Source organism: Pelecanus crispus, chromosome 6 (assembly GCF_030463565.1).
Source record: "Pelecanus crispus isolate bPelCri1 chromosome 6, bPelCri1.pri, whole genome shotgun sequence".
NCBI classification, from domain to species: domain Eukaryota; kingdom Metazoa; phylum Chordata; class Aves; order Pelecaniformes; family Pelecanidae; genus Pelecanus; species Pelecanus crispus.
This window is the reverse complement of record NC_134648.1, coordinates 53,655,080-53,682,571: the sequence shown is the minus strand read 5'-3', so window position 1 is coordinate 53,682,571 and position 27,492 is coordinate 53,655,080. Positions and strand designations below refer to the sequence as shown.

Genomic DNA, 27,492 nt, shown 5'->3' with positions numbered 1-27,492 from the left:
GTGACATTTTAGATTTGTTTCATTGACTTTCAAGGCTTTAAAATGTCTCTAGGGAAATGTACACTCATTGAAATTTTAAAACTTTAAATAAAACACAGTTGAATAATAAGGTGTGTATGTGTCTGGGTTTTTCCTCATTTCTTGTGTTGGTTGTGTTTAGGAAGAGCTGATCTTGTTTGTGTTGCTTAACTGTTGAACTGAAATAGTTGATTAGCAGGGAGAATAGGGGGAATCAACTCCTTTTTCTTAATTAAATGTTTACTGTGCTTTCACAAGGTTTATAAGTTTTAATTCAGTTGTCCTTGCCCTGTATGTGGTCCTTGTAGCCTAACCGTTAGCATTGTGACATCTAAGTGGCTGATCTGCAAATAGAGTACCTTGCATGAAATGTGATATACTTTGTCTTTATGCTTTATCTGCAGTTTTGTGTGTTTAAGAAGATAAGAACCAAATGTTTTTAGTTTTTCCTCTTGTCATGTACTTTGGGGTTTGGCACGGTAGAGGAAGAAGGTGTCCTTCTTTGAAGGCACTTTGTGCTTGACAATCTATTACATTTTATTTGCTGTAACAGTTGTTGTCCAAGTTGTAAAAATGAGAACTGGAACATGATTTGGTTTTGAAATATGTTCAAATAGTGCTGAAGAAGATGCTGCCTTTCCCAACATAAATTTTTGATAATTTGAAAAACACTTTTTTATTTGTCTTTTCTCTCTGTTCTTTGCTCTCCTTTTTTTCAAAGCTATTGAGATACACATTGGATAAGCACGGTCTGCAGCAGGTGAGGATCATAGCCAGCGATAGACTGTGGGAGCCCATTTCCTTTGTCTTGCTGATTGACTCTGAGCTCCACGGAGTGGTCGATGTGATTGGGTAGGGGGCTCTCTCTGTTTTTCTTTCTTGGTGGTTTGTTCATAGTTTGTCTTCATCTTGCTTATTTATAACTAGCACAGCCAAGGCTTTACCTCCCTATGGTCTTACCTGCAATGAAAGGATTGATACTATAATCTTTCTTACTAACCCACATCAAATAAAATGGGCTGTTGTCCTGGTGACAGCCTCAACCCTTTAATTGAATCATGAGTCTCCTATCATGTGGAAGGTGCCTATTGACTGTGGTTGCACTTTTGATGAAGTGAAGGCTTTTTGGACGAACCTGTTTATTCTGAGGGTTGTTTTGGTTCCTGTATTTGGTATGCAAAAAGAGCTTTAGCTTTACAGCTTTGTATACAGCCTTGTATTACTGACTTCCACTGGTCTGTTACAGAAATGAGTGTGGTCCAGAAATGAATTTGGACTATGATTCTTTTTTTAGTTACAATAATGTCTTGATTCTTAGTTCCCATTTTGTTTTCATGGGAAGGTTGTGTTTGGAAAGCATGCAACCAGCTGACTTCTTTTTCTAGTTCTGGGTTTCATCACATGATGCTAATATTTTGCAGAAGTAATAGACTAAATTTGAGATTGATTACTGACTTGTCTGCTGAATGGAAATGTGTGTAAGACTTGCTCATTAACTTTTCATTTTACAGTAGCTCTAAATTTTAATTATTAGGTTCCATAAACTTGCCTGACCCAATCATATGCTTCAAATGCGGCTGTTCCTTGCTTCAACTTGAGTCTTTTTCAGTCATCTTTATGTATCTGACCCATAGGAGGTGTAGAAATGAAGGCTTTCCCTCCAAATGCAGATAGGCAGTGCCCCTGCAGATCAATCCTTCCCACCATTCTGAACAACAAAATGTATCCTGACAGTTTTTTTGCAAGTGGAGTCTTGGATCAACAAGTGAAAGCAATTGTGAACTCACTCTGACCAGATGCAAATCCACTGTCATTACCATGATCCACTGTCATTACCATGACCCCAATGTACTGAGCATGCTCCTTTTCTGTTTTTTGGCAGCTACAAGTACACACCCAGAGTTAGTTCCTGAAGCTCAACTATTTTTAATCTGTCTCAGTATGCTGTAGTTGCTTAACTCTTTGCAAGTGTAAGTTTTACGTCCCTACTCTGATTCAGTCTTAACAGGGAGACGAAATACTCTCTTGTGTAATGGATAATCAGTTGGCTAGTGGACATTTACTGGTGGACATCTCATCGTGGTATCTTTTTTAAAAAAAAATTGTTGACTTTCTTTTTTATTTGAAACTATAAAAAGTATTTTAGATAGCCAGGATTTTTATGTATATTCATGTAAATCAATTTTGGACTTGGTAATGTAATTTGTGATCTGTGAGGTCTCTCATCAGACAAGCTGGATGGGAGATTAGTTAAAGCTGCTGCCTTTGTTTTATTTTGCACTATGTGCATCCAGGTTTCATCTGCAAGATACTGTAATGGCTGAAAATTACAGGGAACCCTGAAGACACACTGTAAAACTATTAACAGATGTTCACCCACATAAGAATGACCCAGGTCACCAAAGCCCTTTATAATGTGGTATTTCCAAAGAGCATTTCAGAGCTATTATGGTTGCATCAATGTTACCAGTAAAATGAAATATAATGAATTATAAACAAGTATTACGCCTACTTTGAACACTTTTAAATTACATTGTAGCTCTTGAAAACAATGTTTTTTAGGGATAGGCTTGCAAATTCCACAGCTAGGAGTAATTTAGATGTGCTACTTGTTTGTAATACAGTTAAACCAGTTAGATTTTTTTTCATGTTATACAGTTAGAGACCAAGCTATTCTGACTCTATGTGTTGAAAATCCCCCTCCCACTGTTAACTGAAAGAAAATGTGAAGTGTTTAGAAAGTGTCAGTGAGTTTAGGAGCAACAACTTTCATTTTCACCTAATATAAATTTAGTATGCCGTTAGGTGACAACTCAGTCTTTTTGGTTAAAAGCATTGGTGTTCTTAACCAGTTCTGTTCTAAACACACATATGGCTGAATGTAAGCGTCACAGAAAAGCAAGCCTTTTAAAGAAATTTGTTAGACCTAATTATGCACAAGTTAACAACCTAAGAAAAACAAGATGATATTGTGACATTACTGCATGATGGAATCATGATGTGGTGCCTGTAGTAGTGGGAATTCAAACTGTCCTGAGTCCCTCCTAGGCTTGTGTGCCGATACAGAATGAGAAGTACGAAAGACAGTGTTGTTAGCAGACAATTTCTGTTTTCTAGAGATGTTTTTGAGAACTAGATTTTGAGGTTTTCATAGGTAGTGCTTTTCTGCAAAGCTTCATTGTAGTGATGGTGTTATATAGGCTGATCTTTTTTTAAGATTATTTAATTTCTACAGCCTTGTACTGATGCATGAGAGAAGAATGGTGGAAAACCCTGCTATTTCTATCCTGATTTTCCCCTTTCTCCCCCTTGGGCCATTGCTATATGCAAAACAAAAAATAACAAAGTTTTTTAACTAAGCTATCCAAATGAAGTCACTGTGGGCAATTATGCGAAGCAGCATTTGCAATCCATAAGTAGAAGAGCTTTTCTTAATTAATGTTACTTTCTTAATTAATTAATGTTACTTTCTTAATACATCTGATTTAGTTTAGCTGCCCTACACCGGCAACTGTGGATTTTTTTTCCCGTTGGAGTTATTGCTTCATCATCTGCTGTATAAAACACACTTAATCTCATAATAGTTAATGTTTTAAAAGTACTTTGTAACTGCTCTAATAGGTTGAGGCCCTCATGATGAACCAACCATCTGCTGGTTCCAGAGAGATTGAAAGGAAGGAACAATGAAAATACTTTTTTAGAAAATGACAGTGGTTTGAAGAATGCAAACACTGATAGTAATAGCTGTTGATAAATTCTTCTCTCACAGTGATAAGAGGTTTAAACTTATGTGTCACTTTTGTTGTAATTCTGTTCCTACTATTCCTTTCATTATCTTTTCTCCTCCAAGATCCATTCTTTTTCCCCCTTTCATGATATACATCACTTTTTCCTCTCTCTTTGCAATGGTCTTCTGTTATAGTGTCTGACTCTGCTCTTTTGAGCAGAGAATTGAAAATCCCACTGCTTCTGCTGAAGGATCACATGTATAAGAAAGATGCATAAACTCTACTCCAGTTCATCTTTTCAGGCAGCAAGAAGGGTAGGTGTTTAAGAGTCTGTGGTTTTTCCTGAAACGTTAATCAGGATACTCAAGTCTCTCCAAATGGTAGTGGCCCTTGAGTGGACCAATTATTTCCTGAAAGTAATTGGAATATAGTTGCTCCTTTGTAGGAGTTTTCAGTTGCAGTGAAGTAAAAAGACTGTTTTCACTACTGGAGGAGCAGAGCACGCTGTTCTGGACACAGCTAATCTCCTGTTCTTTGCTGCACACCTTGTGTTAGTTGTTAAGGCTGTAGAGTGGCACAAGATGTCTAAAAGAGGGCTGTAGCATGATCTAGTGTTTTCTTTAAATATAAATCACATAGAGTTCAGCAAAGCCAGCACATACTGGGTATGAAAACCTTCACTGTAATCTGATAGCAAATGCTTATTTTGTGCATTTGGGTGGGTCTTTTTAAAGTATACACTCTACAGTGCTATTAAAAGATTAAAAAAAAAAATTAGTGTACTTATTTTTTAAAAACGTTAGTTTTCATATGGAATAGGAGTTACACACTCCTTAGTCATGTCCTACTTTTTAAGGACTAATTTAGATATTAATGAAAGTCAAACAAAACCCCTCGGTTAACAGCAGCGTAAGTGAAAAGCAAATACAGTGAAAATTGTGTTCATTAACAGTAATAGAAATTGCATCAAAGAGCAGAGAAACACCATTCATTTCTCAGCTGGTGGTGAAACTGTTTACCTGATTGTATACCAATGGGAAAAAATGAGAATGTTTTAAGTGTGTGGGCTTCAAGTGGAGCAAAGCTGCCAATAAAGATACACTGAAGGAGTCTGCCTCTAGAACCTGTTTCTTTTCCCTGTAACTTTAATCCTGTTTATCATCCCTATTTTTTCCAATTTATTTCCATAGCTTTAGTGTCTTTGCACTGAATTATTTCTCTTCCCTCTTATGCAGATAAAGGTGACCCTCTGTCTTAGTGCAGGAAATCAGAGCTCTATAGATCTTGTTCCTGTGTAATCTTATGCAAAGCTCTCTATAACACCCCTCTGCTTTTTTTTTTTTTTTTTCTTTTTCGTTTTTGTAAAGTACAGCTTGTATTCGGCAGGGGTGTTGGCTCTGATATTTAAGAAACAGCTCTTCAGGATATGGAGTGTAGAAAGACAAAATATTCCTTCTTTGCCTTGTCTTTGCAAGATACACACTTTATTACAAAAGCCTTTGCCTTGGTATTAAGGTAATACTTGTGTTTCCAAGCCAAAGGGGAAATCTACAGTAGTCTGTACAGCAGAGAAGGATGTAGCTAAAAATCACTACTATCTATTACATTATCATTAGTGAAGCTGTGTATGAAGGACTACACTGGGCAATGGCCCATTGTCCAGCAGGGGGAAAGTAATGGAAAAAACCCAACAGTCAGCCTAGAAAAACTGGTATTTCTTGTGTCCCTGTCTCAAACTTATCAATTTGTCAAGTTTCAGGATAATGGAAAAGGAAATATTTATGCCTGCCTTCCCAATGCTGATAGTTTCATTTTAGTGTATGTATTTAGTGTGTTCAATGAATGTGTTAAGTGAGGAGAAAATGATGATCCTGTTTTCTGCAAGCGATTTGAAAGGTTTTATTTCAGTCATACTAGTTTGGCACTCAGTGTTGTAACTGAGTATAATCAGTAGTCTTCATTTGGGAGAAAGCATCTCCCCGCATACTGAGGAAGATCTTGGAAACAAAATTAGCTTTCATTATATGTTTCAAGTATTTTCAGTTTACACTTCCATAACTTTTACAGTCCAACTAGCATGCCTTTTTGAAACTCGAGTTTATTAAAAAGGGGGGCAAAATTAGCCAGGTTCATGTTTGGGTCCTAAGACATTCATGCAGCTAAGTTCTTAAAATAATGCCTAGTACTGTATCTTACTCTTGATTTTATAATTATTTATGGTTTTGTTTAAGATAGTACAAGGTAGCATGTATTTTCTCTATTTAGCACATCAAAGTTATGAAGATCTTCAAGCTCAATTTCAGGATGAAGCTTTGCTTTAGCAAGCTGCAGAAATTGCATGGTATGTTTAAAGCTAGGTTTACTTATATGCTGTTGTGTATCGGAAGAAATAATCTTCTACTGATGCAAATACAATAAGCTACAGAATATTATTGCCCTCTCTTATTCCATTTTCTTCTATTCTATTAGTATTGTTCCAAAGAAAGTCTGGGTTTTACTTTCAGTTTGGAGGAGGTGACTCATTGTTGCTGTATGTACTTCTAGGCTTTGGTTTTTCTTGTTGTACTAAGTGTTCTTTCTTTTTAAAATATTTATGTAGGGCTCACTATCCTGGAACAAAAACAGTGCCAAATGCCTTATTAACTAAGAAGAAACTGTGGTCTTCAGAAGATTACAGTACTTTCAATGATGAAGTAGGTGCAGGCTGCTGGGCTCGGATCCTGAACCAAAACTATGTGAATGGAAACATGACCTCGTAAGTGTTATGCACCATTGCTCACTTTCAGAACTTCATATGTAAGAATTGTTTAAAGTACTATATAACATATCCATCTGCTATGGTAAGATAGTAGGTAAACCGAAACACTCTCCACTGTCAGTCTGAATTCAAATATAGTAAGGTATGAAGTCTACTGTCCTTACCTCTTTCTGGGGTAGAAGTCTCACAAGTTCTAATGTATTCTTGAGTTACTGTTCTGCAGTATCCAGTGGCTTATGCAGCTGAGTTCAGATGCCTTTGAGACTCTGAAGATATTTGTTAAAAAGAGAATGTCCTTAAGAACTAACAACATGAAAAACATTGGAGAAAAATAATAATAAAGATCAGGTTTTTTGTCTTCAGGTAAAAGTAGTAGGTTTGGATGCAAAAATTATGTAGTTTTTCTGTACAACTTCTCAGAGTCCATTCTAAAACATGCTGTAGTTTTTTGCTATATTTACTGTTTCCTGCACACTTTCTTTCCAAACTGAAATCTGGAAGAAAGCTGTTGTATTTACTGGGAAATTACATAACTTACAGTTTTAGAAGAGAATAGAAAACATACTTCGATGTTTCCAGTGCAACAACTACTAATCTGAAGGGTAAAAAAAAAAAAAAAAAAGTCTGATTAAAGAAAACGTAGGCATCAAAATGTAAGCAAAATTGTTCAAAGCTTTTCGTTTTTATGTAAATTCATTTTGGAACAGTAAAGAGAAATCTTTTTGTTGGAAATGCTTGAAACGGAGTGCAGCACAAAGGACTGTAAAGGGGAGTTTCTTGAGTCACCTGGTTTCTATGAATCTTCTGTCTCTTCCTCTGCAAGCTAAATTTTCTAACAGATGAATATTTCTTACGTGAATTCCTGACCATTCTGGTTGCCTCTTGACTCATATGCTTTAATATCTTATTTTGGGGTCTGTCTTTTCCCATTGTTTTTCTTTTTTACAAGCCCTTTGCAGTTATATATGTACCTCATTTGTTTACCAACCTGACAGCCAGACCTATGTATTGTATTTAGAAATTATTGTAGAATAGTTCCAAGTCCATACATCCAATATTGAAGTTATCTTGGCTTTTATATTTAAAACAGAGTCTTCCTGATGAAAGGTAGCTTATCTTTCTGCTAAGCTCGTTTCCTTTGAACTTGAGTTCTAAGTTTGAAACTCTGCAGAACAAGTTTAATGTGAGCAAGCTGAGTTTACACTCAAGTTGTTTATTTTATAAGCACCTTTTTGTAGGATTTCAGGATCTCTTCTGAAATGCGCATATAGTGTGATAAATCTATGGCAATGACTTTAGAATGAGGTTTTTGCACTCATCTGTATGCAACAGCAAAGCAGCATGCCAGTTTTAGCTTTCTACATAACTCCTTTATTAAGCTGTATTTCCATACTTAATGGCACACAGGTCTTAAGTTTGAAGTCGTAGCAAAAGATTTTCAGTGAAGACCAAATCAAAAGACCTGAAGTAATTAACCTTGTCAGTATCCTGACAACTTCTTGAAATTGCCACAGCTCCTGGAGGATGGCCGGTTAGAGTGGTTTTCTACTTGTTATTTATATGGTTAAAGGAAGGATTATGGTTTTCTTTTAGTGGTACTTAACTGCTCCCCCAAACCCCTCCCACCAAGAAAACCTAGCACCTGCAACAACCAACTGATCAAAAAACCAACCAAACAAAAAAACCCCACCCCAACAAAAAGCTGCAAACCTTGATAGCTTAATTTTTTCCTCTTCAAAACAGGAGGAAAAGATAGAAACGGAGTCTTTGACCCTCAGTACACATTTCCTTTAATGTGCAACTTTTTATGGTGATACAGCCAGAGAATTTATCATCAGTTTTGTAAGAAGTTCTCCACACTGGAAGTTGATTTGTTTTATTTTCCTCTCCTGTGTTGTTTTTTTCTCCTGTAGCTGGAAAGATTCCATCCTACCCCCAACCCCTTTAACTTCTTTTCATTGTATGCTGGAGAAAAAAGAGGAATAAATTATTGTACTAAATTAGTCTAATACTATCTATATGAATGGAGCAAACAAACCTGGTTTTCTTCCAGAACTATTGCATGGAACTTGGTGGCTAGTTATTATGAAGAGTTGCCCTTTGGTCGATGTGGATTAATGACAGCACAAGAGCCGTGGAGTGGCCACTACAAAGTAGAAGCTCCTATCTGGATTACAGGTAAAAAGTTTGGAGTTAAATTTTGGTGATCTAACACAGAACACTGTATTTTCTGAGGCCTTTATTTGTTTAGTAGTTTTTATGTATATTGGCTTTGTACAAAATTAAAGTAGTTTTGTGGAAAGCTTTGTAAATACTTTAAAAAAGAAGAATTAAAAACCAACTTCCTTTCAATAGAAAGCAGAAAGATCTTGTAGCAAGGGAAATCTTAACACTTAGATTAACAATTAGATTGTTAGATACAGCAAAAAAGAATAAACTACTGCCTTTTATAGCTGTTACTGTTAAAATATTTTGATCTGAAGTGCCCATAAAGGATAGTGTGCTTTCCTAGTTCCTTTCCCTCTTCTTTTTTAAACCTTAAGTAGATATTTGATATGTCTCAATTTGAGAAAATGGAACAGGTAACACTGTTGTTTGATTTTGCTTCTGTTTTGTCTCAGCACACACAACGCAATTTACTCAGCCAGGCTGGTCATACTTGCAAGTAGATGGACACTTAGAAGGAGGTGGCAGTTTTGTAGCTCTGACAGATGGCCTAGGAAACCTTACCATCATCATTGAAACTATGGTATGTGCATCAGCAATTCCAGTGAACTAGAAAAGATAAAGGAAATGTCTTGTTATGAAGAACCTGTTTTGATTTATGTAGTTCGGTATCTGTGAATATGTTCTTTGATGCTTGTAGCTTTATTAGTGAGAGCACTAGAGGTCCTTTTTTCTATCTAAACTTTGAATGCTAGTTGAATCTTCCTGGAGACCAATGTATATGTCATCTTTATATCACAAATTAGCTTTAATTTGATGACACACTCTGGGAGGAAATTAAATCATGTGCTTTTTTTTAAACAGCATTCAAAATGAAATTATTAAGCTAGTATAATTGCCGTTGTTATTAAGTTTACACTGAAATAAATAGTTGCAAATTGGTCCTATGCTGCTTTTTTAATTTCAATTTATGCTTTATGTTTTTCATGAACATTGCTATGTGATGCATTCCAGTAATGTATGTTCCTTCTGTTGCATTTATTTTTTGATTCAGACTCATAATCACTCTCAATGTATCAGGCCTCCACTACCTCATTTCAGTGTGACACCTCAGAGAGCAACTTTCTACCTCAAAGGATCGTTTGTAAGTAGATCTTGAATACATTTGATCAGTCTTGTGAAATGAATTGCTATCCATAATGAAATACATGCAAGACAATATCACAGGTTAGCAAGAAATTGGAGTTCTTCACATCCAATACTAGAGGCTGTTACACAGTTGGCAAAGTTTTAAGCAGTCTAGTTCTGCTTTTACCATGAGATGTGATGTCATAAACGAATTAATAGAATGACTACCTCCCAATCTAGTCATCTGTATATTGAAGAAGAAATTCCCCAGAACAGGAAAGCAACTGGATTTTTCTTTAGGATTTGTTTCAAGGCTGGGTGCACTGACATGTTGACATAGTTTGACCAGCCTGCTTGGCCATGACCTTTCTAGTTGTTATCAGCTCCTTTCCATGGGAGTAACTGCAGTTGATTGTATACTGTAAGTTATGTTGTTCCATCCTGTGAAGAGAGATTCTGAGAATCTCCTAGTTGTTTTTTTTCTAATCTTGCTAAACTGAATTTCCCTCTGAAATGTGAACACCACTTTCACAGTGTAAACTGGAGTGAATCTTTGTTAGTTGATTTGGATGATTGCTTCTCAGAAGCTGAAAGTGTTTACTTATTTGGAATTTGATTTTTGGTGGCATTAGTTTCCATTCATTTAGGAGGAGATAGTTTGAACAATACTTTTGGCAATAAAATGGTTTCTTTAGGAGAGTAGTTGAGCATCACTTCTGATATACAGCTCCCTTTGGGGGAAGTATCAGATGGTTTATCTAAAACAAACTCTAGGTTGCTTTGGGTAAGTATCAGACGGTTTATCTAAACCAAACCCTAGGTTGCTTGCTTTGTTGTTCATCTGGGTAACTAAAAAATATCGTAGGGGTTGGATATGATTAAAATCTGTAACTAATGAACTAATGTTCTTGATATGCCATAGCATCGCAGAAGTTTGGAGATCTGTAAGCAAAGTTCTTCGCTCAAAAATGAGTGTCAAAGAATGAGCAACTAAACTAAAGGTCTTATTAAAACAAAATTAGCAGGAGATTATTTCAGCCTGGTTGCCCCTAGGCAGAGAGCTTGTATCAAAGGGATACTGTTGTAGGTAATAGAGAAGCTAAAGACTGCATATGTGATTGCAATGCTTTCTGTCTTTATAAGCAACATTACTGTATGTTAGGACAACGGCTTATTGACGTATAATCTATAAAAAGGCAAGCCATATGTAATGGCTAGCTGAATAGAGTGGTGGCCTCTAATGTGATCAACAGCTCTAAATAACAAAAATTAGACACCCTTAGAGGACTGATATTTCTCAAGGTGAATATTCAAGGTGATGGTTTGTTTTTTTGGGGTTGGGTTTTTTTTTTAATTTTATATTGTGTTTCATTGTAGTATATGGTAGAAACCCTTCAAGTGTGGCATTCTAGACTTGGTTTTGAATCTGGAAACTCTAGTCTTTTCCAGCAACTCCATCCTGTAAAGGTAAGTTGATCAGTTTTAATTACAGTCTCTACAGTTTTGAGTGTTTCTTCCCCCTTTGCTGGAACTCCTGGACTTTCATGCCTAAACTGCAAAATTAGGGCATGTTTTATTAGCTCTGTTTGACTACAATTTTACTAGCTGTATACAAGCTTACCTGGACTTACTGAAGAGTTTGGGGAAAAGGAGTTTTCAAAATAGCTTGGAGATATTAAATGCTGAGGCAAGAAGACAGGATTTTTGCCTTAAATCAGGACTTCAGAGGATCTCATTTAATTCAGTAACTTGGGTATTTTGTTATTTAGTTGTTTGATTTTTTTGCACCTTGACCTTTCTTTAATTCCAGGTGTGGAAGGGAAGTTTTTCTTTAGATCTAAATGTGGATGAAGTCTACACTTTAACCACACTCAAGGCAGGGCAGAAATGTGGTTGCCCAGAGCCTCCACCACCTCAGCCCTTTCCTTCAAATTACAAAGATGATTTCAATATTCGTAAGTCAGAATTCTCTTATCCAAAATCTTAATTCATACACAGATACAGTCTTAATGTAGAAAGGCAGTAACAGTTATGTTATTTGAGTCCTGTAATGTAATGGACATGAAGTAGTCTGAATGTGTGTTTTGTTTTTATTTATTTATATCTGCTTCTCCAACAACTTGCACCTGTATACTTTGCTTGCAATGAGGTGTATTTAATTCTATGTCTTAACTGGGTGGTCATTAACAGTTTTAAAATTCTTGATGCAAATGATATAGCTCATAACTGTAGTGAGCTAGTTTTTGTCAGGAAGATAGGGAAGAAGGTAATTTACATTGTTCATGTGTTTGTAAAAACTGAGGTCTGCTTAAAAACAAAAGCAAAACTAAAATTACCTTCCAACTCCCAAAACTTCAGTTTTGGAGACTGTGCTTTGATAGACTAAGTCAGAATTGTGGAGAATATTTTCAGAAGAAATTTCTGAAAACAGGAGTGCACAGAAGAAAAATAATATTTTGGTGTTGATATCTCTCTTATTTTCTGAACAGGTAATCCAACTTTCAGTGAAGCCCCAAATTTTGCAGATCAGACAGGTGTATTTGAATACTTCATAAATGCTTCTGACCCAGGAGATCATGCGTTCACACTCCGCCAGGTGGTGGTTCAGCGACCCATCACTTGGGCTTCTGATGCAGACCAGACCATCAGTATCATAGGGAATTTTCAGTGGTATGTAAATGCTATTTTCTAGTGACATCTGGGGACATGCCCTCCTTACCAGTGTGAGTTATGATCAGTTAATCTGTGTCAAGCCTCATTCTCTTGGACAGAGGGCTTTTGCATTCAGACTCTCTGTAGCCATATAGAAATTATGACTTAAAGGGACTTCCAAAAGTCATTGAGCCCTGCTCAGGGCTATTGCCAGCTCTAAGAGATCAACTGTATCTTTGTCTAAATGAGGCTTAAAAACATCCAAGGATGGAGAGTCTACCACATCTCTTGGTAGCTTGGCCCACTGCTGCGCTGTCTTGGAAATTTTTTTTTCCTAATGTCCTGCTGGGCATATTTGTTCAAGCTGACTTTTTAGAATAATGGATCTGGGTTGGCATACAAGAAAGATGAAGCCAAAATCCTAATTCAAAGTGTGCACTGAGTTTCAATTTGTTATTAAATGGGACAAAAGATTCAGTTTAAATTACTTAATTCTGAGTTGTCTTGCTCAATTGCTAGTGATTTGATCAGTCTCATATCAATGAAATAGTCTGGGAGTTAATTCAGTTATATTTGTTGCAGACTGCCATCTTCTGAGCAGTTCCTAGAATTGTGTGGATTTCATTCAACTGTTGCTTAAACTAGTTTTATTTCTGGGTAAATGTAACTGAGATTTACTGGTTTGATAAGAGTATGGTTATGATTGCAATTCTTTCTAGGAGCTATAATCATGATAGTTTCGAATCAAGCAGCATATTTTAGCATAATGTTTATTTAAAATTAAAAACCATTTTGGAAAGCCTGTTAACAAATTGGTTTATTAATAGTCAATAGTAATAAACTTTATGCTTCAAGCTTTTTCTTCTATTTGGAAGTCTAGCTTAAATTCTTTCTATATGTTCTTTAAAATAGCCATTCTGTCAGGTTTTTTCAGTTTGATTGGATTCACCAGATGCTTTTTCAGAACATGCTTCAAGCTTCTAATTTCTGGCCTGGACAAGTGATTGACTCTCTTTGCTCTGAAGCCTGGAAGAATACCACCATGTAGTATCTGGAGGTTGTTCTTCAGTTACCTGAAGTTTTCTTCTGCAGCCCTCTGTTAAGCAAAGTCTCATGTTCCCCCTATAATCAGCTTTCCCTCATTGAGTAGATCAAATTCAGTGATCCCTATAACAGCTACACAGGATCTGTTCTTAATTTACTGTACTGGAATTCCTAAAAACTTCCTATTATTTCATTTTGGTTCCATTTCTGCCTGAATTTTCATCTTGCTTTTAGAACCAAGCTTGCTTCCTGAATATTCAGCTGATTATTCAAGTTTTACTGATCTGTAACTTTTCATAATGGTAGTCTTCAATTTCAGGCCCTTGGATTTGTTTGCTTCATCCTCAGTTTAAGGCTCATCTTGTCCTAGGTAGACATTTTCAGCCATTAGTGCACGCTGTCAAACTACTGAGCCAATCTTGCACTACATTTTTCTGTGGTATGATATGTGACTTCAGTCATCAATGGCAATTTATTATGCTTACATTTCAGGATTATTTAGCTTGTTTTAGTTTGGATTTTATTCTTGTGCTTGTGAAAGCTTTTTGTTTCTACTCCTGAATTTGTTAGTGTTTTGCTCTGATGGCTTTATTGAACCTAGCTGTATCCTGAAAATATTACTCATTCTACATTGCTTCCAATTTCATTATAATGGCTTAAGCAAGATGTGGGGATCTCTTGTTTAATACACAGGGAGGCAAGAAAGAAATCTTGTTTGTGTAATGAATGCGTATCCAAGAATCTGATAATAGCATTACATTAGAATGAAAACTCAGGTCATTCTTACTATTATGTAAGAGGGTGGGGAGAAGAGTTGCTACAATAAATATTCTTTATGATTTAGTTATCAGCTGAGCTGATGTCATAGAGAGTCTTTTCACATTCTGTAAATAATTACAGATAATTAGAAACTTCCTAAATATGCAACCTTGTGGCTGTATCTGTATCCAGATTGCAGGTCCTTTCAAACATGGGATGTAGGTTTTTAATTTAAATGAACATTAACAGAGGTAAAAAGTACTTTTAATTTTTATTATCAAGAGGCTTGTAGTGCAACTTCAGGGCAGGGGAAGTTGTGTAGATTTTCTAGGTTCCATTTGATTGTTCTGGCATTCCTTTGCTTTATTCTCCTTTACTGTTGTCATTGTATGTATGATATAGTGCTTTATTGTTGAGCTGAAGTATCACCTCAGGAAGATCAAATCATTTCAACCTATTTGAACATTTTGTTTAAAAAAAGTTTGTTTTGGCTTTGGGCAAGACATCTGGATTACTTAACACTTGGCCTGTATTAAAAATCCTAGAGAAAAGAAGATCAGATTTTAGCAGATGTGGTGCTATGACCTTGAATCTTGGATTTGATTTCATTATCTGAAAACAATTTTCATTTTGCAGACCTGACATTTTTTCTGTGGAGATGCAAACTTTGGGGTGGTTTTTTGGGGTTTTTTTTGTTTTTTTTTTAAATTGAAAGCTGCTGACAATACACTTTGTTGGTTTCTGAGAAAAATTGCTCTTCCTAAGAAAATCTATGAACTCACAGGTGGGAAACAACCAGTCTAGACAAGTCCTGTGCATCTCGCACTTGTAGGTCATAATTAGGATTGCTAAATCTTTTCTCAAAAAGGTTGCCGTACTACATAGGGAATACTCTTCTACCTCCTGCCTGCTCAAAACAATTGATTCCTTGCTTGTTAAAACACTAAACTTCTCTTATAGGGTAAACATGACACTCACTTGTGACATCTACATAGAAAACCAACATGATGGGGGCGTGTTTATTGCAGGAAGAGTTGACAATGGTGGGATATATGTTCGACGTACCAAAGGAGTTTTCTTCTGGGTTTTTGCAGATGGCACCTACAGAGTCACTGGTGACCTAGGTAAGCAGCTCTTTGCTGAAGTGGATGCTGACATATGGACATGTCATTTTGATACCCTTGCTAAAAATGACAAGCATTCAGATTTTGTACTTCAGTTGTCATCACTATGAATTTAACCAGTTGTGCTCTAATGATGGCCACGTTTTGTATGTGAAGAGAGCATCTGAAGGCTGCTGGCTGGTCCACTTCTCAGTATCAGCTTTCTGGATTTTTGGGGTTTTTTGTGCTGACAAAACCTATTTTAGACTAGCAAAGGTAAATTACTTTGCTTTTTATAAATACTCTGATACAATATTAATTACAGAAAGGTTTGATCTATACTCTGATACTACACCTAAAAAGAAAATCCTGCTTGAAATGCAGCAGCCTATAGAGCAGTGCAAGTCAATGTACATACCTCTGGCTTAGGTGATGATGATGAGGCTGTTGTGGTTTAGCCCTAGCCAGCAACTAAGCACCACACAGCTGCTTGCTCACTCCCCCTACCCCGATGGGATGGGGGAGAGAATCAGAGGAGTAAGAGCGAGAAACACTCCTGGGTTGAGATAAGAACAGTTTAATCATTCAAATAAAGTAAAATAGTAATGATAATAATAACAATACAATAATGATAATAACAATGATAATATACAAAGCAAGTGATGCATAATGCAATTGCTCACCACCCGCCGACCGATACCCAGCCAGTTCCGGAGCAGCGATCGCTGCTCTCTGGCCCACTCCCCCCAGTTTCTATACTGAGCATGATGCCATATGGTATGGAATAGCCCTTTGGTCAGTTTGGATCAACTATTCTGGCTGTGCCCCCTCCCAGTTTCTTGTGCCCCTGGCAGAGCATGGGAAGCTGAAAAGTCCTTGACTAGCATAAGCAGTACCTAGCAACAACTAAAACATCAGTGCGTTATCAACGTTCTTCTCCTGCTAAATCCAAAACACAGCACTATGCCTGCTACTAGGAAGAAAATTAACTCTATCCCAGCCGAAACCAGGACAGTGGCCTACTGCAGAAGTTATGCATTCTACTGTAAGTCTTGCTCAGTGAAGTGAGAGCATATTCTACTTGTGATTCTAACTTTCATATGTGTTCATCTATAGAGCACTTGACAGGCACATGAAAGAGTGCACGTCATAATACTTCATCAATAGCTAAAAGTTCTTTTTAATTTGCTTTGAAATAGTGTCAGGTTTTGTTGTTTAAATGCATTTCCTAATACTTCATGAGTATTAAAATTTTCAATAGTTTCTGATGAGTCAAATGCAGCTTCTAGATCTACACTATATATGATATGAAGACAGCCTATAATGATCCGTTTCACACTACTGGACCTTAAAAATAGTCGTGTTTTCTATTTGATAGCTGTAGTTTCTCATTTATCCTCACTTCGGGGTTTTTTGTGGTAGGTTTTTTTTTTTTTTTTTTTTCTCCTCCTTTGCCTTTTACCATGGATGGGTAGCGTAAAGAAGGCTTTACATTAGCTTCTCTTAACATGCCAGTGCTGCCTGTGTTATGTCTAACCTCATAACAACTGAACTTAAGTTTCAGCTGTATGTACAAACATACTCATGTTTAGGATTGACTCCAGTATTTATTTTTAATAAGACATAACAACATTAGCCAATTAGTTTCTCAGGCTGTCAAAAATAATTTTTCCTAGGTGAAATGAGTAGATTTTGATTAACCACCTCGTTATTTCAGACTGAGACACGTGTTACACAATATGATAATTTTTTTCTGTACAGCTATTTTCAGTGATCTTTACATTTTTCTAGAAGGGAGCCTGAATGTTAAATTAACTTGCAGCTAAAACTGTCTACTGAATTTTTTTCAGGTCTTCCATCCAGGTGTTAGTCACACCCAATTTTTGCTTAGCTTAAATTTTGACTAGAAGTAAGCAACATGATGATGTGGCAGCTCAACCCCCTGATTTAAAAGAGTTCCAATGTGTAAACAGGAGATCTATAGAACAAACAGAGCAATAGCAACTGTCACACTTCATGAACCCATACTCTGAATAGAGGGAATCCTTATCTCAGGCCAAATTCCCAAGAGCATTGGATATTTCAGTGGAAAATCAGTCCTGGCAAAATGAGAATGCACTGGTAATGTAGAGTCCAGATTTGCGTGTTAAGCCTTCCACGCTGCAGTTGAAATTGGTAAGATGTCTGTCCTGAACACTTCTGAAAAATAGGTATTATTTTCCTTTTGCTGGCTTGGTATTTATCAGTCTCAGCAAAGGGGTGAAGTAACACGTTGCTAACCTTAAGCATGTTTTGCAGCCGGAGAAGAAATATTAATGAAAGGACTTTCTGGTGTCCGGGGTAATGCGTGGCACACACTAACTCTCAACATTCAGGTAAGGACACAGGCAAAAAGCTAAAAAACCAGTAATGAAGCTTCCAGTCCTAAATAGTTTAGACAAAACTATGCTATACTATTGACTGTCTACTTGCATTAGTTTGCCTTATCTAAAACATAAATAATATTTCTTTTATTCTAAATCAATATTAAAATACCGTACCAAGTTCTGCTGCCTATATTTTTAAAGAGATCTTGAGAAACTGCAGAGGGTATAGAAAATAACTGGAAAGATGAGTTGAAAGCTGGAGATAGGAGGGCTAGAGAGGCAAATTTTTTGTTTAAGCTAATGAAAAGATCATGACCTGACTTCCTATTCTGAAGACTGTCAGTAAGCTACTAAACTAGATTAAGAAATACAAGTAAACTGAAGTACTTTTTTTTTTTTTTTCAATACTGTTTAGTGGAACACTGGCAAGAGAAATTGTAACTTTTCCTGATTTTTTTTTTTTTTTTTTAATTTTAATGGCAACATGATATTTGAAAGTTCTGCTGTCCCCTCTTCCTCTCAGCTTGATGACTAAAATACATCTCTTTCCTTTTGACTTTTGCCTAATTCTGCAGAATCAGTGCCAGGTGTATCACATCCCCCGTCAGACAGTTGGGCTGTTTGAGGGAGCCTGGCACAAGTGGAAGAGGAAAACCAGTTTACCTTTCAGATTCTGCACTGAGTTAGCAAAGCTGTGAGTTAGGAGAAGATGAGCCTTTTATGTATTCATTGGAAAGGCATTGGATCTGTTTCACAGAGCTGATAGGCACTGGAAGATTCTATGCAATATTTAGAAGTGCCTCTGCATGAAAAACGTGTGAAATGTAGTTGAAAGTTGACGTCTTTCTGCCTTGTTTCTTCTCCTGTGTGAGTAGGCTCGGTGTCAACACACTCACGGGATTTTACAAAGTTAACTTTTTCCTTTTTTTGACAGGGCACTTCTGCCTCAGGACTATTAAATGGTTATCCACTCTGGGAGAATGTCACCATTTCTAAACCAAGTAACGGCTGGGCTGCCATTGGAACTCGCTCATTTGAGTTTGCACAGTTTGACAACTTTCATGTTGAAGCAAGCTGAGATGGCTTTTGCATTTGGAGAACCCAGTTCTCATATTACTTTGAATAAGAGCCAGTTCAAACTTTGAGGACAACTTAATGCTATGCTGAGATTGATCTGTTGGCAAGGAATCTGAATTCTGTTCTTACTATTTGTTAAAAGTTTTACTTGAGTAGGTATCAACGTGACTGTAACTTTATCCCCTGGTTGCTGTGGGAGTTTTGCCCTTTGATTTTGGAGGGTAAATTTTAGCTCAAGGTAATGATGAAAACAAAATCATGGATTTAAATTTCTTTTAATAACAGCATCTTAACTTCCCAGCTCACTTTTAAGATAACTTTGGAAGTTAACAGAAGACAGAGGCATCTCAAGCTGCATTTTTAACACTTACGTGATTGTGTCCATTCTTTTCACTGTGAAAGAAAGAATTAAATGCCAGTAAGCCTTATGAGCCAGTGGCCCCATACTTTTGTAGGTCTGTCATTCTCAAATTTCATTTGGATGAAGTACCTAGTTTTTCTATAGTTTAAAAAAAAAAAAAAAAAGTTTTTTCTGTTTTGCTGCTAGAGTCTGAGGCTAGACATTACAGTATTCCAAGTGCATTTGATTACTTGTTCCTGATTACTTCCAACTTTCATTGCCAGCCTTAAAATAGGTCATATTTTCAGTGGAATGGAAATGTGCCTTATGGCTGATCAGGCAGTGCAGGATGTGCCTTACTTCTAAACTACCTCCTCTTTCCAGTGAAAGGGTTGAAATGGAAGAAAAGATATGATAACTTGCAGTTCATTAATTATAGCCTTGTGGGGTTTTATTGCATGGTGTAAAGAACAAAAACTTTGCATCGTGGATGCTGGCAAGCAGAGTGCTTACTTTCATGTCAGGTCATGTGGAAAAACTGGCCTTTTGTTCCTAGAAACTTGGGCAACCATCTCTCACTTTTCATGGATCTAAAGCTTAGAGAAGAAAATAATTAAAGCATAACAATGGTATTTAGCTTGTTATATTACTATAGCATAGAGGAGATATGAATACTATCACATCCTGGTATAAAATAAAATAAAATAATAATAAAAAAAAAGATAGTCTTTGTCCTTAAGAGTTTGCAGTCTAGTCATAAGGTAAGTGACAGCAGGTGGATGCAGACAGAATTGTTTAGTGTGCCAGGCAGTGGTATTGACAGACACAATAGTGTCTTTTTTTAAACTTTGCCTAGGCATCACTGAGTAAAGTTCAGAGGGAATTTCAGATCCTTGGGAAAGGAGGGATTCTGTTTTGCTGTTACTTCATTGGTTTTTTGTTTGTATGGTTGTTTTTTTTTTTCCCCTCAAGTTACTGTGCTATAAAAAAAAAATTAATTGAGACTATAATGAGGTACTGAATGGGATTTTCATCACACACATTCCAAATTCAGTTGGCTTCTGAACATTTCTTGTTTGCTGTTGGTCAGTTTGAATGAAGTTGATGTCTGCTGCCATAACAAAACATGCTTCCCGTGTCCATCAACTTTTCATATTCACATCCTATTTAATTGACAAGCAAGTAGTTCCACAGACTTGATAGGGCACTAATATCTGTAGCAGGCAATATCTTATCCTGAGAAAGAGATTTGCAGTATACTTCTATTTATACAGATTATTACTCTGATCCACTTTATTTTGAAGGCTGATTCCAGTAAGTGTTAACTTCAGCCTTCAAAGTTGTCATCTAATATAGAGTTAATGTAATATGAATCATTACCAGAAAATTTTTATAAAGGTTATCTTCCAAATTAGCTTTTGGAGAAGAGAGCTTGAAATTCCATCTTTAATAAATAAATAATGTTTTATCTTTTAGCTATTATACTGATACTGCTATTAATTGGTTATGAATCATTCGTATGTGCAAGTTTCATACATGCTAGTAACCTTGAAAAATGATCCAAACCACAAAAGTTTAAAATTCTTGTAGAAGGCTTCCAAATATTAAGTAACTATTTACTTAACGGGGTGAAAAATGAAAGCCATTTTTCCACTGTAGTTTCATTTGATGGTTGAAGTATGGATGTAAATATGTTCATTACTTGCTTGATTTCAGAAGGGATGTCACTGGTAACTCCAGATGTGAAGGAATCTAATTTTACATCCTCATATGCAAGTAATATGAGTATAGGAGAAGTAGTTCTCAGAATAAACTTATTTTAGCTGTGATGGATTTTCCTAGTAGGATACTTTTTGGAGACTTCCTGGTAGCTTGTGTGGCTGCAAGCAGTGTTTGTGTAGGAGAGAGATCAGCAATGATGCAGTTATTCCAAAGGAACTGTCCAGTCTTTTTGCCTTTTAATGCACTAGTGTAATAAACTGTACTGTTATATTGTGTCCTAAACACAATGTATTTTATCACTGGAAGTGTTGATTTTTTTCTAATCTTAATTTATAATTTAGAGGATTAAACTGTTATGAACAGAGTAAGTGATATAATGGTGATATAATGTTATTCATCTTTATATGTCTGTAATTCTTCACCCTTCAGCAGGCTGTAATATGTTTGACAAAAACAACCTGTCAGGTCTTTCACTGAGGGGTGGATTTATGTTGTTGATTATAAATACTAATAATTCATAATGGACAAATAAAAAACTTAAAAAAACTTTATTTGTGCAGACTGCTTCTGGAAATGGGTTTTGGTTTTCTCCAGTAAGAAAGCTGGCAGTTTTTCCATTGTGATTCCTGATAAATATGGTTGGCATTAGCTTAATGGGGTTGAAAGAGTTTTTCTGACACTGAATAGCTAAACAGTCCTCATTAACAAATATCTCAAAATCCATATGCATTAGGACTTGTGCTGTTGATAAAACAATTTTTTTTTTTATAGCGCTCAATATACATTTTGCTTCTTTCTGGTTTGGTGGTTTTTGGTTTGTTTTTTTTTTTTAAAGGTAAGAGAATTAAATTGTATTTGAGGGCCAGTCATGCAAAACTGCTGAGCACTAAGGCCTTGTGAGATTTAGCCGAATGTCTGTTTCTAGGTATGGAAACAGACAGTGCTGTACAGATGTACTCTTAATGTTTAAATGAGGCTTCTTTACTTTGAATATCCTTTTGAATCTAGCTTCCAAATGTGCTTCCTCCCCAACTCCTTAACCTTAAGGGTTCAACTTTAAAGCTGGGGGCGGGGGGAGAAATTGCATAGAGCTAGTCATGTTTTCCAGGCCATCATGCCAGTAGATAGAAAATACCCTGGAAATACTGTCTTCCAGTAGACAGGTGTGTGCTACCACCTACACAAACACTGCATCAAAATCAATTCTGTCCCTTTTCTGCCACCCCACCTTCGAGGTTAGACATGTCTACCCTTGATTGGCTTAGAGTAGACTTGGTAGTGTAGGTTAATGGTTGGACTGGATGATCTTAAAAGTCTTTTCCAACCTAAATGATTCTATGATTCTATGATGAACAGTTCTTGGGTTTTTCAAATTCCTGCAAAACACCAGGACTCCTTTGCCTTAAAAATACAGGAGACTCTATTACTTTAGGCTACTGATGATGGTTCCTTTTGCAGCTGCCTCCTGGTTTCACTGTATCAAATGTAAATTTCTAGTTCAGAATTTGATTTGGAGTGGTAGTGGTTTGCTCTTTCCTTATTGAATCAGTTTTATTGCATGGTATCAGCAGGTTGGTTGTTTTCACTTAATTTTTCATTGTCTTACCTGAAGTTTCTATCCAGAGTCCATTTTCTGGAGGGGTGTGCATATTATGAAAATAGGCATCATAATTATTGCTGTCTTTGATTTCAGTAGCATGGCCAAAGAGGGACAGTGCTTGGAGACCTTATTATCCTCACTTTGATGTTTTGTTTTGGGTTGTTTTTTTTGTTTGTTTGTTTGTTTTTTTAAACCCCCGTGTAATTACTACATTCATACAAGTCTAGCACATGCTGGGGGTGGGGGGAAAGGTTGTAAAAAGAAAAAAAAACAAAAAAAAACCCCTAATTTTAAAAGACTTGCTAGGCTTGTAGCAGAATCGTCAGGTAGCTATTTTAAGGTTTTGAGCATATTATACTTTGATACTTAATGAGAAGAAATGTCATGTGCCAATTAATGTCAGGGCTTGCTGAAACAAATAAAATGCAAATGATTATCCAATTTCTTAACAACAATATCTTAGGTAAAGGTTAAATGCTTTTTGTGTGTGGCTGGAAGCTTAGCAATCATCCTGCCCATACTGGTAATGTATGAAAAGTTAGCATGAGCAAGTTCCTTTTGCCACTAGATATGTTGCTTCCATTTATGCTCAAGTGTCACTGAAACAATAAAGGTGTTGTTTCTAGAACTTGTGTTTTTAAAACCAAACCAAACCAAAAAAAAAAACCCCAAAACAAAACCCAAACCCTAAACACCTACTAGCAGTTGAGCAGAAGGAAAATGTGTGTTGCAGTAGTGTTGCCAAGCTTTCACTGTGTTCCAAGATACTTCTGGGCGGCTTTCGTAGTGGCTAAGACAAAAAAACTGTGAAATAGTATTTTTTCCCCTCAAGGAATTATATTTGGATAATGTTAGAAACATACACAGAACCAAAACATCAGTTTTGTCAGGGGCTCCAAGTAACTTTGCAACTAATGTATTAAACCTGCCCTTTACTTTTGTACACCCCAGGCTAAACCTAGACCTATCTCTGGAAAGTGGAGATGAAAGTAACCTAAAAGTATTTGTTACTGTGTTGGACTTTTTTTTTTTTTTTTTTAAATGCCTTTTCTGTTGGTATCAAGTGTACCTGGCTGAGAGTTAAAACTTCACTTAGGGTGGGGAAAACACTCATTTTGGTTTTACTATGCTCATGGATGCATTTCAAAACACAGAGCTGTAGTAGAGGATGTCTCAGTACGGTATTAACTTGAGGGTTTGCAAGAGAAAACAGAACCTAGTACACTAGGGTAATGTTGCACAGCTGTGGTCTGGGAACCCTTAGTGGTCTAAGAGAACACCAAAATGACTGTTTTAAAACCAAACAAAAACCCCCAAAACAAAACCCAAAAAATCTCTGCACACGTGTGCCCAAATATTACAGGGAAAAGCAAAGAACAGCCCACGTTTAAGCTTGACTTCCTTTGTTTTCTGCTGGGAAATGCAGTTGTCTTCCTTGCTGTTTTCCATGAACAATAATTTAATTAAAATGCCTACAGAGAATACAAGGCTTCATTGTTGCTAAAAAGCAAATGTTGTTTAGCTAATTACAGACGCTGCCATTTTCCAAGAGCACAGGATTAAAAAAGGTTAGGAAATGTGACAACAGGTTACACGGCTGAAAGGCATGCCTGTGATGCGTGAATCGGTCCTGCTTCTGGTTGCAGAAGATTTTTTTCTCTGCTAGCAGAGCTGTAAGAAAAGGGAAAATGTTTCTCTGTTATTGCCTCCCCTCTTCCAAGGTTTTAGAAAGCTTCATGTACATCAGCCAATCTGAGATCACGTAGGAGCGGCTCTGTAGCATCTTAGCTTGATTATACAGAGTTAACTGAGTCATTTGAAAGAGCATGAGGCAATGATGAACAGCATCTATTAAGGATGTCCGTATTCCCTTCTGATGTGATCGCTCTTGTAGTGGGAGCAATAAATGGTAGTCTTTGCTGGCAAGAGATCAGACAGGTTTTGTGCTGAGCTGAGGTGCACGCTAATGTCTCGGTGCAGAGATCTATAAAGCTGCATTGGGATGCACAATGTTTTTGGCACAAGCTGCCTATTTCCTATTCAGTTTAAGATTGCTGCTTAATGGTTCAACTTCAATTTTTTCTTGCTGCTCAGCTGATACTTTATCATAAAAAAATGTTTTGCCAGCATTATAGGAAATTTGCTCAATGCAGCAGGGTAAGTCTGTACCAGAAGGAGGCGGCTGAGAATACCCTGGTGATTGTTCAGCGCATCTCCTTGCCAAATAAGAATCTTCTCCTGTTGTACATTTTTTTGGGTCTGCCTTAGCTGAGTGCTGAGACAGAAGGTTGGGAGGGTGTTGTGGTTTAACCCCAGTCGGCAGCCAAGCACCACCCAGCCGCTAACTCACCCTCCCCCTGCCCCGGTGGGATGGGGGAGAGAATTGGAAGAGCAAAAGTAAGAAAACTCATGGGTTGACATAAAGACAGTTTAATAATTGAAATAAAATAATAATAATGATAAATTGTAATGAAAAGGAAAACAACAAAAAAGAGAGAGAGGAACAAAACCCAGGAAAAAACAAGTGGTGCAACCGCTCACCACCTGCTGACTAATGCCCATCCCATCCCCAAGCAGCGATCGCTGCCCCCTGGCCAACTCCCCCAGTTTCTATACTGAGCATGACATCGTATGGTGTGGGATAGCCCTTGGGCCAGTTTGGGTCAGCTGTCCTGGCTGTGCCCCCTCCCAATTTCTTGTGCATCTCCTTGCTTGTAGAGTGTGGGAAGCTGAAAAGCCCTTGACTTGGTATAAGCACTGCTTAGCAACAACTAAAACAACAGTGTGTTACCACATTATTCTCATGCTAAATCCAAACCACAGTGCTATACCAGCTACTAGGAGGAAAATTAACTCTATCCCAGCCAGAACCAGGACAGAGAGCTTCCACTTCTCTTTTGTAGGTGGCTATTCTGCTATTGATTTTAAAACAAACAGCATCATTACTTTCATTTGTGCTTGGTGTGAGGGGTGGAGGGAGATAGTTCAGCTGTTCTTCCCCATTCATGACAAAAACAAGGTTGATACTGCAGAATATTTTTGATACTGTCTAATATTTTTTGAGCTCTAATATTTACTTGTGATGTGGCTTGAGTCCTTCATGAAAAACCTATGATTGAGAGACAAAGTGGTTTGATTAGGTGAATGCTTTCATATAGATACATCAACTATGAATACCTACTTCCCATGCCAATGGGAGTTTCTGTTTTGGTGTTACCGAATCCATGTGGGAGACTCCTTTCAAATGCCATAATGAGAAAGATTTAAGTAATTTTTTCTTAATGATAGTTCTAGTAGATACCTGCAACAAAAATCCTACCCTCCTCATGTAAATACATTCTTTACATCCCTTAGTTTCATTCTCCTTCCCTGTTTGCACTTTTAAAATGGTGAATACTTACAGACATCTATTGCCATTCCCACTCAAATACTTACCAAGGTGAAAATGCAATTATCTTCATCTTTTGTACAATTCAATCTTTTTAGTTCTGTATTACAACTAATTAATTTTTTTTTTGTGCTGAATCTGAATATTGTCACTTCACTGGATTTTCCCACATAGTCTGTAGTTAATGAAACTGAACAGGTTTCCACTGGAACCTGATTTTTGTAATAAATAGAATTAATATCAGCTACATTCTGCAAGGAGGCATCAGCAGGACCCTGTAGGCAACTAAACTTTCTTCTGGTGTTTTAGCTGCCAAGTCATCTTGCCTGTATTTTTTCTTCCCTACCTTCATCGCCCCACACACTCCCCAGTGCCATATAGGGTGGCTACCAAGGTAACATCCTCAATGGTAGTATTAAGGATTGAAGGTGAGTGTTCTTCTTGTGCGTTATGTGGTGAATTGGGAACAGTAGATGGCAATGTTCTGTAACTTCTTTGTAGAACTCAACCTCCTACAAGTCAGGCAGGTTTTTGATCACTTTTCTTATACAATCAGGCATTGGAGTGTTAATAATCTGAAGGATTTTCTTTCTTTCCTTTGGGACCATGTTTCTATTTATCATTCCTCTTTTTGCCACCAAAATGTTCACATTTGACTCCCTGCCCCAAAGAGGCCTGATGCAGAAAGAGTGCTGGCTTGCTTTTGTTATGTCAAAACCTGGTTACAGCAATTCTGTCTTTAGCAACCTCCCTGATGAGCATATAGTGCATCCTAAGATGCCTTTGAAGACTTCTGCTGGGGTTAGTTATCCATACTAGGTCATTTCAGAAATGAAATTACTTTTTCTCTGAAAAAGTTGCTAGCTTCCACTAAAGTAATGTGCTGATTATAAGCATGGTGTTGATTATTTTCTGCCCTGTGAGGTTTTAGCCTGGCATTGTCTAACTGAAATGTCTTTTTCTCCCTGTGCCTGCTTTGTTTCAAAGGATTGTGGACCACATCCCACTTCTTTAATCCTGCAAGGAGTTCAGTACCGTGTAAAAATTACCAGTGCCCTCTACTACAGGTAAAAGAGAAGTGTATGTTGCATGCTGTACATTTCTGATGATCTGGAAGTTCTCTATTTAGGTTTATCTCTGTTGGGGACAGTGGTCTGAAAGCAGAATATAATGAATTTACCTATGAAGCTGTACTGACTTTTCAAAAGGTACTGTTTTGTTTTGAAATGATTATGGAGCACTGTGTGCAGTCCTGGATAGTCCTATATTTTACTATAACATTTAAATTCACTACACTTACCAGAGCTTTAAGTGAGCGTTGGATGGAGATTTGGAGTGCATCAGTCAAAGGATAGAAAACTGCAACTGTTGTTCAAAGAGCCTATGCAACCCAGAATGAATATGAGCAGTTTGAAGATTTAAACAAGTCTTGGATGTCATAGGATGGTATTTATTCCTAACATGGTGTCCTGGGTTCACTCCATGCCTCAGTTTCCTCATTAGAAAACATGCAACACAGGAATATAGTGTCACTGAGCACTCTTGCTAAATAGACCTGAAATAGAGCTGCTGCTTTAGCTTCCTTCCTACAAAGACTAAAAGCGTTAGCAGGGAAAAGCACTCATTAAAAGCTCAGCGTCACT

General features: G+C 37.0%; 1 protein-coding gene across 2 annotated transcripts in view; it reads left to right on the top strand.

Moving 5' to 3' along the window:
• Nucleotides 1–20,096, top strand: part of GALC (galactosylceramidase) — a 37,841-nt gene extending 17,745 nt beyond the window's left edge. Inside the window, exons 7-17 of one of the 2 annotated variants that reach the window (XM_075711821.1) lie at nucleotides 740–870; nucleotides 6,346–6,501; nucleotides 8,558–8,682; nucleotides 9,126–9,253; nucleotides 9,725–9,814; nucleotides 11,176–11,259; nucleotides 11,609–11,753; nucleotides 12,288–12,468; nucleotides 15,214–15,377; nucleotides 17,655–17,731; nucleotides 18,657–20,096. In XM_075711821.1, the coding sequence (XP_075567936.1) occupies nucleotides 740–870; nucleotides 6,346–6,501; nucleotides 8,558–8,682; nucleotides 9,126–9,253; nucleotides 9,725–9,814; nucleotides 11,176–11,259; nucleotides 11,609–11,753; nucleotides 12,288–12,468; nucleotides 15,214–15,377; nucleotides 17,655–17,731; nucleotides 18,657–18,800 (1,425 nt within the window). In that variant the 3' untranslated portion in view covers nucleotides 18,801–20,096. Of the gene's footprint in view, nucleotides 1–739; nucleotides 871–6,345; nucleotides 6,502–8,557; nucleotides 8,683–9,125; nucleotides 9,254–9,724; nucleotides 9,815–11,175; nucleotides 11,266–11,608; nucleotides 11,754–12,287; nucleotides 12,469–15,213; nucleotides 15,378–17,654; nucleotides 17,732–18,656 lie in introns of both variants that reach the window. The other variant, XM_075711820.1, reaches the window with a different exon arrangement.
• The last annotated feature ends 7,396 nt before the right edge of the window (nucleotides 20,097–27,492 follow it).